General features: G+C 37.9%; 1 protein-coding gene across 27 annotated transcripts in view; it reads right to left on the bottom strand.

Annotated features, from left to right (window-relative positions):
- UBR5 (ubiquitin protein ligase E3 component n-recognin 5) overlaps window positions 1-13,192 on the bottom strand; it is a 140,954-nt gene that overhangs the window by 86,375 nt on the left and 41,387 nt on the right. For 15 of the 27 annotated variants that reach the window (XM_043507469.1, XM_038389368.2, XM_038389362.2 and 12 more), the window contains 2 exons: window positions 8,151-8,300; window positions 5,915-6,126 (listed from right to left, as the gene is read on the bottom strand). In XM_043507469.1, the coding sequence (XP_043363404.1) occupies window positions 5,915-6,126; window positions 8,151-8,300 (362 nt within the window). The remainder of the gene's footprint in view (window positions 1-5,914; window positions 6,127-8,150; window positions 8,301-13,192) is intronic. The other 12 variants (XM_043507473.1, XM_038389367.2, XM_043507478.1 and 9 more) reach the window with 1 other exon arrangement.

The following is a 13,192-nucleotide window of genomic DNA, read 5'->3' as shown; positions in this document are numbered from 1 at the left end:
AGTAGCAGGCAGATGTGCAAACACAGAAAAGGGGAACTGGAAACAAGGCTAGGCATGAGCATTTTTGTTATTGCTCTTATTGCCTCTGAGCCTCTCACCCTTCTACATGTTTGTCTGCATCTGTATTTGTTTTGAATGTTTTTTTTAAATTCAAAATACATCATTTAAAGGGTGATCAAGATTTTTTTTTTAAGATAATAAATTAACACACCCCCAAGTTGTCAGTGTTCCCTTAAATTCTGTTAATGTCTCAGTACCACAACCCAGTATGTGCGCCTTTACACGCTGTTACTTAAAGGTGGTGTTCTTATCCAGTTTAGCCCCATTTTCTTTAGTTTGTCAAGGCTCCCATTTATTGGGACTGAAATTTGCAAGTTCTGCATCATCCCTGAGAATTTTTATTTGTATTTTAATTTTAAGTTTCAACAAAATTTGTTTGACTATTTTTAAATTATACAAGCATGGCTGGGGGAGGGAGGGAGGGAGGGAAAGGGGACAAGATACACTATCTTACCCGAACTTTTTTGTTAAAAGTCAAAATATTTTAAGCAAGAAATTATCACACTTGACTTTTACATAGCTCAAGGTTAAGGCTCAAGACATTAGAAGAAAGACGTTCAGCAGTTTTAAAGTAATAGACATTTTAGAACTTGGATCCCGCTGTCAAAGCCATATGGGTGGACTTCTGTGTCCACATTGATCCACAGTGTCTTGAAAGGGAACTCCATGCAGGTAAAGAAGACCTGCCTATGCAGATCTGACTACAGGATCAGGGGCTTAATTTGTCAATTTCATGCACAGGGTGATAGAATTTAAAAAAACAGTGGGATTTAAGACCTTCTCAGTTCAGGATAGTCTTCCAACTTTAAAATTAAGGTTGATTTTTTTTGAATTTAGCTTGTTTTGCAAAACTAAGGTTTTAAAAATCAAACTGGTTTTGATTTGGTTTAGGGTTTTTTGGGAGAGAGGGGAGGTATTTTGGGGACAGGTTGATTTTTGTTATTAAATTGGTTCTGATGGTTTAAAATTACAAAAGTTTTAAAATCAGTTCCTCAACTGGAAAATCAGTTCTTCCAAAAATTTTCAAGATAGCTCTATTAAGAAATGGTTCCATTTTAGCAGGCAAACTGAGTAGCTCAGATTTCTCTTTCTCAAAAGCATTTTCCTCCCTCCCCAAAGAGCAAACACAACAATAAGGATGAGGGAGTCAGAGGTTAAGGCTGGACATTAAAGCCATCACACTCCCCCTCTTTGCATATGCTTTAAAAGTTGTGTCTTTATTATATTTATGAATACATAAATACAAATAAAAAAGTGCATTTCACATGTTGTATACCATATGTACAGCAATATACTATTACGTAACAGATTCAGCACATAATCTGATCTCCCCCGTTATATGAAAAACCAAAAATTCTTCCAAAAGATCAGGTCGTTTCTTTCACTGGATACTGATTGCAAATCAACTGCCATGTTGTGAGTTCCTATATCCATTTAGATTTTAGCAGTTTAAAAAGACTAGTTCTTTTTTTTGCCCCCAGAACAGTCAAGCACATTAAATTGCCAGATGAATTGTTTATAAACACACAAGTGTATAAAATGAGCACTGATCAACAATACTCTTATTTTCATTACTCATCAGTAATTTTGTGCATTGTTCCTCAAATGAATGTTTTAAAATCCTTAGGGAAGAAATGTCTAAAACATGTTTTGTGATGTTCCCTACACACATAGGAAACCATACATAACATGGTATAATTATGTCATTTGTAAAACGTAGATGAAACATTTATAAATATTCCAAGGTTTAGAGACCTTCAAGGTAGGGGTGTGTACACATACACACTCTGGATTTACACACTCATACTGTGGCTAGAGGGGCCATCATATTATATAGGTTAGACCCAGAATTAGACAAGAACAGAACTTTTAAATGTACCTATATTGCTGGCAGTATCTGTTTTTTTTAATTCAGGCTTCCCAAAATGTTTATGGTCTTCATTCACATGAAACAAAAAACTGCAAGAGCTATTTATCCGATGATATTACAAAAATTGTTTTTTTTTTAAAAAAATGCCATTTCATAGTTACATTTATAAACAGAGGCCCAAATATTCACTCCAAGATGACTCTGAATTAATGAAATATTACATGCTATGTTGACTTAAGGTAAGCTTCCTCAAAAATTGTAAGTAAGTTTCACCTTTGTGATAATTTTATTAAAAACAAGACATTTACAATAGCTGAGTGTGAAGTATTTACTAGAATATGCATATGAAGTGTGAGCAGTAAATGTTTATTACTAGTTAAAGGTTCATTTTACAAATGCATCTTATATAATACCAAAATACATTAAGATATTATTCAGTAATAAATTTAACTAGGAGGTATACACATACAGCATTGTATGAGAGGATATAACATGAATTACAGTATTCTTTATACAGAAAAACAGCAACCCAAGAATAGCTAGGTAGATGGCGAGTTGCTATCACTGCTACTGAATGGCTACTAGAGTGCTGCATAGAAAAATAATTCCATTTACTGGAGGATTTGGGTATTCTGAAAGTTGCTTTCTCTCTGGTTTGGAATGAAAACAGAGAACTTTGAAATTCTCTGCAAAATGGAAAGCCCTGAGGTCCCCAGCCCAGGGACAATCTGATCAGCTGGCTGCCCGGGAGCTGTGGACTCTTGACACCTGGGAGCCTGGGCTACCACGGAGCCATACCACTCAGGACTTCCAGGCTCCCTGTCAGCCAACCTCTGAGCTCTCGAGGAGCAAGAAGCCTGGAAGCCTTGCTTAATGGCAACCCAACAGATGAGATGTAAAGGAGCCCTGGTTCCTCATCAGGCAGACTGCCAAGGAGCCACGTGGGTAAACTGGCAGGAAAACAGATAGGATTCCATTGGAATCCTGCTTGCTTGTTGTAAAAAATGAATAGTCTCCAATTTAGATTAATTAGCATTCTCTGACTAAAACTAAAAAACATTCCACTGGGAAATTTCCAACAACCTCTGACAGCTACGAATTGGGTACACTTTATATTTTTTACCCTGTCACCTTCACTCCCTATACCCCAGCCTATACCTTCACTCCCTATACCTCAGCCTGCTTGTTTGTCTCTTCCATCTGTCATGTCTTGTCTTTTATATTGCAAGCTCCATGAAGGAGGGACTCAAGTTTATTAAAAGATTGAACAGCTAAATAGAATGGAACACCAACCCATTGTGGCCTTCAGGTGCTACTGCAATCTAAATGTATAGTAATAAAATAATAATAAATATAAAGTCTTCGTACGGAATCCCAGTGATTTTATATAATTTGTTAAATATTTTGTCTACATGACTTTCTTCATCCTACTCTTAAGACAAGTCAGAGGGCCAAAAGCACCGATTTAACAATTCAGAGTTACATGTTTAGGTTGTACTTCAGAATTCCAGGCATGGGTTGAAATGCACTTATTCAAACAAACAGTTTTTCCAAGTATCCACACTGTTCAGCACAAGTACCAGGATGGAGGAAGTGGTAGTCAAGGTCAGCAGATAGACACGGAAAATGACAAACCTCTGCAAGCTCTTTACCGCTAGACTGGCAAGAGGGCAAATAAACCAGAGAAGTGGGAAGCCCAAAAATAGATCAAAAGAACTGCTAAGCAAGGAAGACAGGAGAGAATGGGTAAAGGAAGAAAAGACAGACAGACATTGCAGACTGACACAGAGCTGTTGAATTGCCTGGAAGCGGTAGGTCGGCAGGAACACTCTCAACCTCATGGAATCTAACAGGGCCTCAATGAACTCGATTTTTTGAGTGGGAGCCAAGGTTGACTTTGTGATGTTTAAAACAAGTCCCAGAGAGTCGAGCAAACGCAACATGGTGTTGACGTGGGTGAAAAGCTCCTCTCTGGAGCCACCTTCAGCAACCACTTGTAAAATATCCACCAGTTTGTGCGTGTTCTCTTGGAGGAATTCCGCTTGGATGCAGCTACGTGGCATAAAAATCTAGTATGCTGTACCAGGATAGAATAGGACTATGAACCAGACAGCACAGCATCATTCGGCGATGAGGACAAAGGTCTTGGGTGAGCCAAAGCCATATCTCTTCCACCCCAGGGGAATGTACCCAGGAGGGAAAACTCTTCAGTTCTGCAGGAAGGAAGACCAGTGATGCCAGGGCTTGTGGTTGAGCTGAAACCTCCACCATCAACCTAGCAGGTGACTTTGACATCAGAGATGGTGAGAGCCGCTATGGGAGCACTTGTGGCATCAAATGCAGCAGGGACGAAGTCCCCCACACGATTTTGGTACTGTCTCCATCCCCACCATGGGGAGGGAAGAGTCTGGATGCAGTGCTGACCAACATGAAGGTTCAGCGGCTCGCTTCATTAGAGGGGTTATAGGTGAGGCAGCCCGGGGAAAGTCCTGGACCAACAGTGAGGTTAGGACCAAAAGACAGAGGTCTGCAGCTGTCATAAGTGTACAAAGCATCAACACATTCAGTACTGGCATCTCCTTGTTGGTACTGAACTCAACAGATACCCAGAGGCCGGAACCAGGGTCAACAATATGGGGTTTCTGCCCTTCCCACTCAGTAACAGGGAAGCGTCGGAAGTACCCCAGCCATTCTGGCGGTAGAACCAATTCCGTGCTGGTCCATGTTTTTCCTCGGGGAGGTGGAGGAGTCACCCTGCAACCTGGAACAGTCCCAAATGGTCTTATAAGATGTCTTCATTGGTGCCGATAACAGAGAACAGCTTCTCCACTTCTCTCGCAAGGCGCCTACCCTAGAAGGAGGGGCAATAATGCTCTCCGAGCCCAAGGGTCATCTTTGGCCTAACAGGGCCTTGGTACCAGATCAGGCCGCGTGGCCTGTTCAAGTTGGGGCTGCTTGAGGCAAAGGTACCGCGCCACCTGAGTCCTCTTTTTAAATGATTTACAAATCTAACAGTGCTCTTTAAGGGGCACTTCACCGAGACCAAGTGGGAGTCACCGTGGGGATCATACCTACACACGAAGAACAGTGTTTAATCCCAGTGACAGCTTCACCAGGGACACTATCAACTAACAGTAACTACTAACTAACTTACTATATATAATAAACTAGGCTAAGACTAAATAAGAGATTGTGAGACTACAACACCAAAAAGCTCTGGCTCCAGCCATGGGCTTTGAGAAGAAACTGAGGGGGATCAGGACAGCTCTGCCTCATTTCGCCAGGGGAGGGGCCATAGCCACGAGCACCGCCCCCTAGAGGTACAGCTAAGAAATAGTCTCCAGCTCCAGTGCACTGGACACGCACACACCTAGATGGAATGCACACTCTGCATCTACTCAAAGAATACCTGAAATTTTAGCCTGGGCTCCCATGGAGATGGAATATGGGGTGCAAGTGGGTCCAGCTACCAAAGCCAGATGGATACTTAATTACTATTTGTGCAGCTCTTGATCCTCACTTATTTAAATAACCAAGCATGACAAAACAGGATAAATGTAAACAGAACTGAAAAAACTGAACTAATCAAAATACAAACCTCTTTTAAAGGAGCTGGACATGAATATGACCATTCACTCCAATGCATAAGTGCAACTCAACAGGAAACAGAAAATTGTTTCATGGAAGAGAGAGCTTAAGTTCTTTGAGATTTCTCTGGTTGTTGCCTGCATGAGCGGCAGCCACACAGATGAAACAGGTCAGAACAGAAGTGGCAATTGAACCTCAGTTGTAAGGGCATGAATGGCAATAATATAAACAAAACTAAAGCAGCACATGAGGAATCATTTTACTTCAATATCACACTTACAAAAAAATCAAGATTTTTCCAGGGAAAATCAGAAGTACAGACATTTCTATGGAAAAAGAAGATCAGTTGCATGCAATGTACTAAGCATATAAAGGAGCCAAAAAAATTCTCAGTACCTTATCTGGCCACCATTGCAAATCTTCTCCTAACGAGACTGGGCTTTGAACAGGTGTATTCTTCTTATCCAGGTTCGGCTCCCCTTCCTTGCTTGTAGAGCCCCTTTCATTATCAAATGAGGCTCCATCAAGCCACCTTCGTTCACGCAAACGTAAAACGGACTCACGTTCACGCAACAGCTCAGAGTCTCTCTCTAAGGGAAGAAGGAGAACTGGTATGCAATTGGGTCACACCAGTGGGATAAAAGTAAGCCACTCTCTAGTAAAGACCCTTCAGGATGCAACTAACAGCAGTTAAAATCTATTCACAAAAATTTAAAATACTGATATATAAAAAAATCCTGACATGCAACATTCAATATATTAACCCTTTCAAGCATATGTACTTATTACTACAATATAAAACATATGAATGATAAACTAGAAATAAAGTTATTTCTAGAAATAAGAAAATCAGGTATTTTATGCACTACTGAAAGCATAATGCTTCATTTTTTACTCAGAGTGGTAAAAAGCCAAAATGTGTTTAACAAGGTAATTTAAGGTTTTATAGTACGATATGCCCTGAAGTTTTACCGTATGATGGTTTATCTAATATCAAAATCATCTAATTAATCTAGGACGTCTGTTAGATACATTTAAGCAAGCCAAAAAAGAGTATTTATTAGAGAGTCTCATAACAAGTTTCCCAAAAATAAGAACTTGAAAAGGTTAAAGACAAAGCAATCTTTTTAAAAGGCTCTTGTAATAATTTGATAATCCAACCCCTTTTGTTTAAAGCAACGTTTTACAGGACTGGATTTAATACATTAAAGCATATCTGGTGGTTTTTTGTTGTTGTTTTCTGTTTTGTTTTTTAAGTACTCAAATGAAAACTTTTCAAGAGTCAGACAAGTTTTAAAAAGGATCCTTGTAGGAAAGTGTTCCTTACCAAAATGCTTCCCCTCCAATTGGCCTACAAACTGTCTAAAGCCAGTACTCTGCAGTTCGCTCATGCAGATAATTTTTTTAAATCAGGTAATCAAACTAACTTTCCAAGAGTCAACTATGCATGGAAAATAAGGATTACAAAATTCGTGGTAACGTCTTACATAGAATAACCTTAGGAAAGGAAAAAAAAGGAGGGATTTAGAAGGAGTTATGTCAAATGTTGAATATTTGTACATGCACATAATGCATTTAACCCATTAAGTACCTCATTTATGTTCATAAGATTCAATTGGAATTACATGTATGAAATGGTCACACTACTGTATCATCCTTTCAATAAATTCCTCAAAATCTTGGGTTTTTTGCTACACTAGACAAACAGGAACAAGTTTTTACATAAGCTAAACATGACGCCTTGCCCTGTAGGTAAAGTTCACATAACACTGAATCTGCTCATTAGGAAACATACTGACCCTCGACTGATAATTTGTATCAAGCAATTATATGCTCAGCAGTTAACATACTAATGAAGAAAACAGAATTATGAAACAGGTTAGAGCTGTACTAAATGAGCAATCATGGCAGAGGTTGGATTAACAGTTTGTAAAATGCTCTGGGCATCTATTGAGTAGAATTATCTTCAAGAAGCAATGAACAAAAAGCTACAGATTCTGTGCCATAAATATTAAGATTTAATATACTTTTCTAAGCATTTGTAATGACTTCCTACTATTCAAGGTGTTCATTAACCTTAGACAGTTAGTTACAAGCCCATTTCCAAAAATGCTTCAAAAAGAGCACAGTCCAGCTCTCATTTCCCTCCCCTGAATTTAAAATTGCCTTCACTCATTTATGATGTTTACTAGTTAAGAAAATTAGAAGAGCACTGCATACTGAGCAACCTAAACCAAATAAACCAGCTTTCAGAATGCTGCATGTCATATCAAATTTGAGTATTACTTTTAGATCAGAATTAACATTCTCAATTAGATACATTAAGGTAATTAGTAGGCATTTGTGGTTTCAAAAAATAATTAGTAGGTATTTGTGATTTTAAAAATTTCATGCAAAATTTCTAACAAAATGATTATCAGACAAACTTCAAAGTTGCTCGTGATTTTTGCAGAACTTACCTGTTCATATTCAAAAAATTTTACTATTGATTTTATCAAAACTATTAGAGACTTAATGTTTATCAATCAATTTGTGCACACAAATCAAAGACTAAATAACTAGTGTGTACTATCACTAGCTTTTTGCACAGCAAACTACTTATTACAAAGAAAAAAAAAAGATGCAAAATTACCTCGGGATGAGCCTAGCCTGGAAAGTGATGAACGCCGAAAGGATGGATAACCAAAGTAACTAATATCTTCTGAAAACATAGCATCAGCATCAATAATGACACTTGGGTGAGCAGAATGTATGTCAGCATCCAGAAGAGACATAAGATCCTCTATAAGAGGAGACAAGGGTCTTAAGTGAATAATCAGCTACTTAAAACATCAACTAGAGAGACCATCACCAAATAAACATCAAAACAAAAAATGTCCTACTTATAAGTTGAATTTCTGCTCTTCAGATTCACCAGTGCAAACTGATGTGCCTCCTATGCACCCACATTTACAATCAAACACAGTGGTCCAATGTATGCAGCCAATTTTTCCTACAGGAACTGCTCTGTCACTTGTCTAACCAAGTTTTCTGGACAAATCTTGCCCCAAAACAAAAAAAATTTCCACATCCCAGAAATTCAAACCTTAGTCACACACTTGGGAAGAGCAAAGCATCAATTAAAATAAACAGCCAAACTCCATAAATTAGTTACCTAGAATTAGAAAAGACTAGTATTGCTATTAGGTAAAAGCTGTCCCTCCAAAGATCCTGCAGCCTTTCCCCTCTGGTGCCAAGCAAAAAGACTACACACATTTCCAAGTGACTGCCCAGCAAGTTTGCTTCAGAGATTAAGAAATTTCTTCACTCCCAGAAACAGTCGCTGTGCCTTCATAGAATAAGCTTTGAGATGAGGCTTCACTATCTATATTAAAATGAATAAAAGGATGTCTACAAAAAAGAGTCACTATTTCAAATCTATACAATAAAAATTAAGAGCTAAATTGAAATACTATCAGTCTAATCCCAATCACTACTCAAAAAATCTTAGGACCCTAAATACAGACATTCACAATGTTTCCTCTACCAGTGCCTATTATCAAATGAGTCTAATATAAGGTAGGAATGCCAAATTCCATAATAAAAAAAAATACACAGAGCTAACATATTAAACTTAATCATCATGTAATACAATATGCCCAGCTTCTTCAGCCATGACCTCTCCTATTATGGAATTTGTAAAGCCTCTAAATTATCAAACACCCAAAAAAATGCAGCAACAGTCTAGATTTAGTGGAATTAATTTTAGAGTTAAATAATAAAAGCTCTGAATCCTGGCTGGCACATAGTAATTTCTACTTGGACTTTTGGAATTAAGAAGGGTTTCATTTCTTGACTGGTCAAGAAAAGGTCAGTCAGTGAACCCCCATCCCTAAAGACCAGAAGGACCACATTAACATTTTCTGAAGCCAGACAAACAGTCCAGCATCCAACAACAGCAACTTGCTTTCTCAACAGTCGTAACACATTTCATATAAACGGACATTCACTGATGACAATCATAAGAACATAAAAACGGCCGCACTGGGGAATAAACAGAACAGGGCAATTATCGAGTGATCCATCCCATCATTCAGTCCCAGCTTCTAGCAGTCAAAAGGGTTAGGAACACCTGAAGAATGGAGTTGCATCCCTGACCACCTTGGCTAATAGACATAGATGGACCTATCCTCCAGGAATTTATCTAAATTATTTTTTGAACCCAGTTATACTTTTGGTCTTCACAGCATTCTCTGGCAGAATTCCACAGGTTGACTGTGCATTGAGAGAAGAAGTACTTCCTTCTGTTTGTTTTAAAACGGCTGCCTATTAATTTCATTGGGTGACCCCTGGTTCTTGTGTTATGTGAAAGGATAAATAACACTTCCCTATTCACTTTCTCCACACCATTCATGATTTTATAGACTATCATATTCCCTTCCCCTCCCAACCCCCATTTAATAGTCTCTTTTCTAAAATGACTATTCCCAGTTTTTTTAATCTCACTTCATATGGGAGTTATTCCATACCTCTAATCTGTAACCTTTCCTTTTTTTTTTTTTAAATAAGATGAGGAAACCAGACCTGCCTATATTGTCAGACCATCCAATTACAAACGGTGTAGGAAAAAGCAATGACCTTGCTGTCCAAATGTCTACCAGATCCTTCCATACACACACCAGAGCAGCGTAACCTCATTGTACCTTGTGGCAGCTCTCCACAAAGGAACAAGGTGGTCTAAATCCACCACCAGTCTGTCACTGTCCATCCAAATGGCTGCAGTGCACATCATCCCAGCCCTTTTCAATAGAATTAAGCTATAAGGAGCATCTCTTGGAGAAACTCTCAAGCATTCATCCAAGTTGAATAAGCTGCTTCCTCATCTCAGCTCTTCTATCGGAGATGGAAATTTCCTATACAGGACAGCTAGAACTTAACAGGCATCCCTCAAGCCATCTTGTTCATCCAGAGGTGGGAAATCTTTTTCAGTATATAAGTTACAAGTCAGCACAACTCCTCCAAAAATTTGAACAAATCTTTTAACAACTCAAACATACATACATTTTTGGCTCCCGAGTCATTAAGAAAAAACAGGAGGAGGGCACAATAGCAAACATTTATCTTTCCTCTTGTAGGACCAGTTCCACTTCAAAAGATAAAATTTCATAAGATGACATTTTAGAAACTAAAGGAGTCCCTTCTTTCTTCCATTCTCTACACCATCAAATATATGTATTACATAAAATTTTGGACTGAGGAGCCAAATCCTCAGTATCCTTCAAAGAGCCTTCAGGTATTTTCTCTGAATTCTGTGGAGATACAAATAGATTCAGCAAGACTAAAACTTACCCTAAGAAGTTTGGGTGAGAACATACAATATTCCATTACTTATTCACAAAATTCTGCCACATGATTTTATGCTCCACTGTTCTCAAGAATCCTATCCAGTTTGGACACTCATGTTTCCAGCAATGTTAACTCATGATCATACATTTCTCATTGTTGAGCAAGATATTGTGATCCTGACAGCTCTGTCCAGGTAAAAAGGCATTTATACCTACTTCATCTGAATGAGCTATCAGTGAAAACTGTGGTAAAAAGAAAACTAATTTTGACCATGCCCAAATTGTTCAAAAAGTGCACCAACAGCAATCTATAACTTTAGAGAACTCATCACCGCACACATTTGTCGGTATTGTGTCTGGATATTGTCCATCTTGGAGATAATTTTAAGGAAAAAAATGGTTATTCTCCAAGTAGGAAAATTTCTAGGGACCCAACTTTTCATCTTTTTCTTATGTTCTGCTCAGGGAGCTAATACTCACTATGATGTAATACAAATACACCAGACAATGCTGCACCTCTAAATCTTCCACATTTATTCCTTCCGAACAATCAGAACTTTAAGGAATACACATTATTTCATGTTCCACTATCCAAAGCAGTAAGTAATGTCACTGCAATTATGTTTCACAAGTTTCCCTAGAATCAATGTATTCTTCACAATGAAAATGAGAACCAGGTATGTGTGTTTCACATAAATTGCTAGGGAGGAACAAAATAAAAATCTAATTAACTAGGCTCCCAGGATCTTTTTTATGTTCTGGAGAATCACCGCATTTTATTAGAACACAAACCCCCAGGCAAGATTCCAAGCTGGCTCACTTGCCGTGAGTTGCCGGCTAATGGCTGAACCAGGACACTTGATCATGCCTCTGCCAAATGGTATTCTCCTTTCCATAGTCTCATTTACATTGCTTGTTTTATTAGTAATGTATTCAATGGAGTCTCCTTATTTTGCCACCAAAGACTAGATTTTTTAAACTAGGTCATGAAAGCAAGCATGCATACATAAGAAAAGCAAAAGCATTAATTAAAGGTGACTTGAAAAGGAAAAACAAACTGGGCTTATACCCCTTTTTTGCTTTTTTTATGATGTTTAAAAAATGTCTGAAAGTACTGCCAAGTGTTTTCTGCTCCCCTTTTTTTAACATTAAAAATTCAAGTCAACTCTTATATTTCCTAAAAAATTATGGCGATTCAAGTACTAATGAAATTATGGCAAATATACAAGAAGCTGCAAATTGCATAATTGAGGGGGAAGGGATTTTCTACTCAGATTTTAAAATTATTTTGTTTTTTAAACACTTATTTAACTCTAATGAAAAAAAAAAAGGCACTTCCATGCTTTGCAGATGTGGAGGAATAACCAGCTATAGTGGATCACGGAGCACCAGGTGCCCATGAGGGAAAAAGGAGCAATATGTGGAGGTTTCAATACCATATCCTTATAATTAAGGGGCCAGAGTTTATTTTAAATACTTCTGAAGAACTCAAGAAGCCCTCCAGCCTTAACATTCCTGCTTTTCCAAGGTTTAAAATTAAGCAGAAAACCACAACTTTCAAGCATTCATTCTACATCATCAAAAACTAAAAGGCAAACTTTTAAAGAACAACTATTCAGGATCACCTCTTAAAAAAAAGTTACTTGGAGTCATCACTTGAGAGACTGGATCGTAAATGTTGTTTTTCTTGTAATTTTTTTCCTCTTCAAGTCTATAGCACTGTAAGTTCAAAAGAATATCCAGAGGCAAAAGGAGAGGAACAATTTCAGAAAATAAAGAAGGTTCAGAAGACTTAAGGGAAGGGTATGCTTGGTATGAATGAGAAATTAGACAATCAAAAATTCAATTTGTATTTGTTATGGAGTCTTCTGAAGGAGAGTGTCATAATTTTTTCCACAAGAGATGCGGGAAAGTATTTTGGTCCACCATTTTTCCTGGAGACTATACTTTATCCTAATCCTAAAAATTAACTTGACTCTGAAGAGCTAGAAGAACTGCTAAATTTGTAAGCAAAATTCAATATACAAAAGAATAGAGTCACAGGTATACAATCATCATATTTTTAAGTTTGCCTTCTGGCATGTCCAGATCTTAACTACAGTTAAACACTCTTTGAAGGGTGACAATTCTTAGTTATCTACTTTAGTTTTTAAAAAGCTAATGTAGTTTATGAAAAAGACAAGGGAAAGCATATTCTGAGAACTGGGAATTCTGGATTAACTTTGCCCAGACTGGAGCTGAAGGGTGTCAAAAGTGCCATTTCTGTTGTCATTTCCAATCCCTTTCCCCCCAAAAATTTGAAAATAAATCCATTTTCTCAGGGGTGGTGGAGGGTAAGATGATGAGAAAG

The sequence above is a fragment of the Dermochelys coriacea genome, chromosome 2 (assembly GCF_009764565.3).
Source record: "Dermochelys coriacea isolate rDerCor1 chromosome 2, rDerCor1.pri.v4, whole genome shotgun sequence".
Classification (NCBI taxonomy): Eukaryota; Metazoa; Chordata; order Testudines; family Dermochelyidae; genus Dermochelys; species Dermochelys coriacea.
Note: the sequence above shows the minus strand (reverse complement) of the source record. Positions and strands in the feature narration are given on the sequence as shown.